The sequence below is a fragment of the Thecamonas trahens genome (assembly GCF_000142905.1).
Source record: "Thecamonas trahens ATCC 50062 unplaced genomic scaffold supercont1.59, whole genome shotgun sequence".
Taxonomy (NCBI): domain Eukaryota; order Apusomonadida; family Apusomonadidae; genus Thecamonas; species Thecamonas trahens.
This window is the reverse complement of record NW_013657621.1, coordinates 82,758-87,306: the sequence shown is the minus strand read 5'-3', so window position 1 is coordinate 87,306 and position 4,549 is coordinate 82,758. Positions and strand designations below refer to the sequence as shown.

At 63.9% G+C, this 4,549-nt stretch overlaps 2 protein-coding genes across 2 annotated transcripts in view; one reads left to right on the top strand and one right to left on the bottom strand.

Annotated features, from left to right (window-relative positions):
• Positions 1-221: 221 nt before the first annotated feature.
• On the top strand, positions 222-1,173 carry AMSG_12349 (uncharacterized protein; the record flags this gene model as incomplete). The annotated part of the gene is made up of 2 exons (XM_013898138.1): positions 222-586; positions 740-1,173. 2 exons carry the CDS (start codon positions 222-224, stop codon positions 1,158-1,160), a joined length of 786 nt encoding a protein of 261 aa, XP_013753592.1. The 3' UTR covers positions 1,161-1,173.
• Positions 1,162-4,549, bottom strand: part of AMSG_10382 (uncharacterized protein) — a gene marked incomplete at its 5' end in the record, with an annotated part of 4,410 nt that continues 1,022 nt past the window's right edge. The window contains one exon of the mRNA XM_013898098.1: positions 1,162-3,946. Coding sequence (XP_013753552.1) covers positions 1,199-3,946 — 2,748 coding nt within the window. The 3' untranslated portion in view covers positions 1,162-1,198. The remainder of the gene's footprint in view (positions 3,947-4,549) is intronic.

Below are 4,549 nucleotides of genomic sequence, written 5' to 3'. Positions count from 1 at the left end.
ACCCCCCCTCCCCTCCGCCACTCTGCCAACCTCCCCAAAAAAATGATGTCATTCGTCATTCATGAATACGTTCGTTCGCTGCTGACCATTTCGTACTCCTTTGTTACCCTCACGCGCACCCCCCCCCCCCCTCCCCCCCCCCCTTCCCCTACACACAGATGGCTGCGTCCAATGGTGCTGCGTACCCGGCCAAGTACGCTGGGGGAGATGGTGAGCCGCAGATGTGGCAGTCGGACTACTGCGACTGCTTCCAGGATATGGACTCGTGCTGCTGTGGCTGCTTTTGCCTCACCTGCGGTGTCATGCGCAACAAGGCATGGCTTGACGCTGAGCCGTTTGGCGGAGGCGACATCTGCATCGGCATCGGCATGTACCTCCTCAATGGCCTCTACGGCCTTGGCTGGCCCGTCACATGGTGGTGTGTGTACCAGAACCGCAAGCGCATCGTCGAGCGGTACAACATCCTCAACTCGCGCGGCATGCCCGAGCTCGAGTGCAAGGACTACTGCTGCCTCGTCTGCTGCACCCCTTGCGTCGTCTGCCAGCACGTCCGCGAGCTCGAGCTCCGCGGCGCCCGCCCGCAGATGTGAAGTCGCCCATGGCTGGCGTCGATCCCTCTCTCCCCTCCCCCCCCCACTCCAACTACAAACACAAACACAAACGCATCAGAAGCGGCCGTCCGAGTCTATTCGAACACCTCTCCGCCCTCGACCGCGAAAGCCGCGATGGCGAACCGGAGACTCCCGGGCAAGATCTCTGAGATAGTAGCGGGCGAGCTGTACCTCGGCAACCAGTCTGCCTCGCGAGACTGTAAGCTTCTATGCTTGCTGGGCATAACGACGGTGGTGTCTGTGGGATGCCAGGCCAAGACGCCGACGTGGTTTGAGGTCGAGCGCCATCACCTGCCGCAGAGCGATAGCGATGGCGATATTCTCGCGACTGCCGCTGCTGCTGCCGAGCTCATCGATGCTGCGAACGGCGCCGTGCTTGTCCACTGCCAGGCCGGCATGTCGCGGTCGCCGGCGGTGGTTGCGGCGTATCTTGTGACGCGGCGCGGGTACTCGCCCGAGGAGGCGTGGCGGACTGTGGTCAACGCGCGGCCCAAGATCCGACCACGAGCCGACTTTGTGGTGCAAGTGGCGACGCTGGCGGAGGAGTAAAGGCATGATCACATTTACAACACAGCACCGACATCAGTCTATAGATGACGGGCCTTTTTGGGCGCGGGCTCGGCGGGGATGTCGTCGACGGAGGCGCCTTGGCTCTCTGCCCTTTCCCGTTGTTGATCTCCGTCGTTGGAGGCGCCGCCGCTGGCGGCATCGCGGGCGCGCTTGCGCGACGGGTGCAGAGCAAAGGGCCAGACCAGTTTGGCGCCGATGCGAGCCGAGCGAGTGAACGCATTCCAGAGCGGACGGAAGGCATCCAGATCGGCGGTGGCAAAGAGTGTGAGCTCGTCAGGCACGACCGGCCAGACCGGCGACTTGGCCAGGGCGGCGTCAAAAGCGGCACCTGGAAGCGGTGGCGGGTCTGCCGACGATGGCGATGCCGCAAAGGCCCGAAAGTCGACTAGGAGCCGGAGATCAGCGATGAGCGCGCGGGAAGCGGCTGCGTATCCAGACTCAAACACGTCGACAGGGCGAGCCGAGCGCGATGCGGCGTCGAGGGCGACGACGAGCCGCACAATGTCCGAGACGGCAAAGACTGGTGGCCGAGTTGCCGACGTCCAGTATGTCTCGCCGGGCATGGTAGGTGTGGCGAGGAGGGCAGCAGCGAGAAGAGTGCGCTCGGCAGTGGCCATCCGCTCGCACCACTCGCTAAAGGCCGGGTGGATGGTGAGGCCGCCGTCGGCGCCTACACCGATCCAAGCATCGACCAAACTAGAGCCAGCAGTCTCCAAGAGGGCAGTCATGCCGTCGGTGATCTCGTGTGCGGCAGCGACGGCGTCAGCGATGGCGTCAGCGATGTACGAGGCATACAATGCGCGACGATTGGCAATAGCATCGGTGCTGAGGCTGGGCGGAAGGAGCGCCAGCTGGCGGGCGGTGGCAAAGGCCGCGAGAGAGTTGAGTGATTCTCCGTCGTCAGCGGCGGCAAGGAGGCCAGCCATGACCACCAGCGCCATCTGCGCCGTTATCGACACGTTGGGGATCCATGAGATGCCGATGGAGTCGGACAGGTTAACTCGATGGCTGGCAAGGCGCGCCCAGGCGCTGTCGATGGCTGCGGTTGCAACGCCGGGCTCGGCCTTGGGCTTGATCTTGGACACAACGTCCATAGCGACCTCGCTATGCGGCTGCGGTGCTGGAGGTTGCACCGCCGGCGTCGGCGCGACGAGCGTTCCGGCGGCCTGAACGGCGACGGGCCGCGAGACGCCTGCTGGGAGGGCAAGCGGGGCTAGCGCGGCGGTGGCGTGCGGGCCAACGAGGGCAGCATACGGGTTCCCGCCAAAGCCGAGCGCGCCCGGCGGCATCATCATACCATGCGGCATCATGCCGGGCATCATGCCATGCGGCATCATGCCGTACATGCTTGAGAGCATGGCGGACGAGGCAGCGAGCGCAGCCATGCTTGCTGCTGGATTCGAGCCGCCGAGAGGAGCCATGCCTGGCATGCCGTACATGCTCTGCCCGAACATGCCCATGAGACCGGGAGCCAGCGTGCCGGGTGGCATAGAGCTGTGCGAGGGCGTACCGGGAGCCGGCATGGCACTGGCTTGCATCCATTCGGAGGTCCGGTTCGAGGCAGACCGGACAGGCACCATTCTGCTGGTGGGCGTCCTACGGCGCTGCGACTTGATAGTGGTGGTGGTTGCGCGGGCGGAGGTGGCCGATGACGGCGGTTGCCGCACTGGCGGCGACGACTTGGTTCGCTTCTCGCGGCGGAGGCCAAACACAAAGTTGGTCTCGTCAAACTGGACCTTGCATGTCTTGCCCGGCTCGCCGGTTCGCTTCTTGTGGGTGTGCGGGATGATGAGGACCGGCTCGCTAGTCGATGGGTTGCGCTCCACCCCAATGGCGTGAGCCTTGAGGTAAGCAATCCACTTGGCGCGCGGCGCGTCCTCGGCCGGCACGTCATCGAGCGTTGCCCACTCGTCGAATCGGACCCAGCCTGCGACCTTGTTGCAGAACATCGAGTGCTTGTGCTCGACGTACCGGACCACCGTCGTATGAGAGCGCGCAGCGCTTCGCGGTCTGGACGACCGCTGCCGCCGCCACGGTGATGCTTCTGCCACCGCAGACTTGAGCGTAGAGGATCGCCGCCGCCGCCCGCTGCGCCGAATTGGGACCTCGGAGCCGACGGATGCACTGGCTCCGTCACCAGAGTCGTTGCCGGTTGCGGCGGCGTCGGCGGTAGGGAGCTCGGCTTCGGCTTCTGTCTCTGCCTCGGTCTCGGTCTCGGCTACAGGCTCGGCTTCAGGTTCGGGTGCTGCGACCTCGGTCTCGGCTTGGAGCTCGAGCGGCACAATCAGCGGCTGTGGGCCAGTGGTGAATACGTCGGTTGTGGCGCCCGGAAGCGGGCGGGCATAACGGGCGGTAAAGAAGACGCACTCGAGGCAGGTGCACACCAGTCGCGAGAGATACTTGTCGGCGAAGATGTGCCGCGGCTTTTTGAGATTGCGCTTCTGGACCGGAAACGCGGTCTCGGGCCGCCTGCGCTTGCAGCGCACGCAGGTGTACGATCGCAAGCCATGCTGCTCCAGCTCGGACTTGCTGCTGTTGGATGCCGCCGCCGGCTCGGACTCGGGCTTGGAGGCAGCGGCAGACCTTCTGTTGCTTGCAAGCGCGGCAACGGTGGTGGCAGCAGCAACAGCATCCATGTCAGCGGTAGCGCCAGAAGTGGCGGCAGCACTGTCATCGCCACCTATGTTGGAAGATATGTCATCGCCGTCGTCACGTCGGCCAGAAGTCAGCCCAGTTTGCATGACGTGGCCAGAGTCAGGAGCAGTCTGTCAACCGGTGTGCCGAGGCGAGAGAGAGAGAGAGAGATGAAGGAGCGGATGAGAATGGAGCGAGCGGACCGAGCGCAAGCCCAACAGCAAGATAAAGAGGAAGTGGAACAAGGAGCCAGAGGAGAAGGAGGACGGGGCTTTCGCCCGAACGGTGGGTGTGCCTGTGTGTATCACAGACTGTCTCCGCCCATGCCCCCCCCCCAATCAACCAATCAACCCCAGCAAACCACCCGAAGCCGGAATCGCCAACCGCAGCGGAAGAGAGGTGAAGCGCGCGTTTGTGGCCCACAACGCGCACGTTTGCCCCAGCAGACACGGAACACGACAGAGTATGGGCGTGAATGGTGGGAAGCGGAGGTATGTTTGCAGCATGTATGTATGTATGTATGTATGTATGTGAGTGATGGTGGGTGTGGGTGTGGGTGTGGGTGTGGGTGTGGGTGTGGGAGGGCGGGGTGTGGTGCGGTTCGGTACCGGGACTGACTGCCAAAGAAGGAAAAGAAGGAAAGGAGAAGGAGGAGGAGGAAGGGGGGGGGGGAAGCATGTGATGCTGTGTGCGAGGGGGGAGGAGGAGGGGGTCTTCGGGGAAGGGGAGGGAGA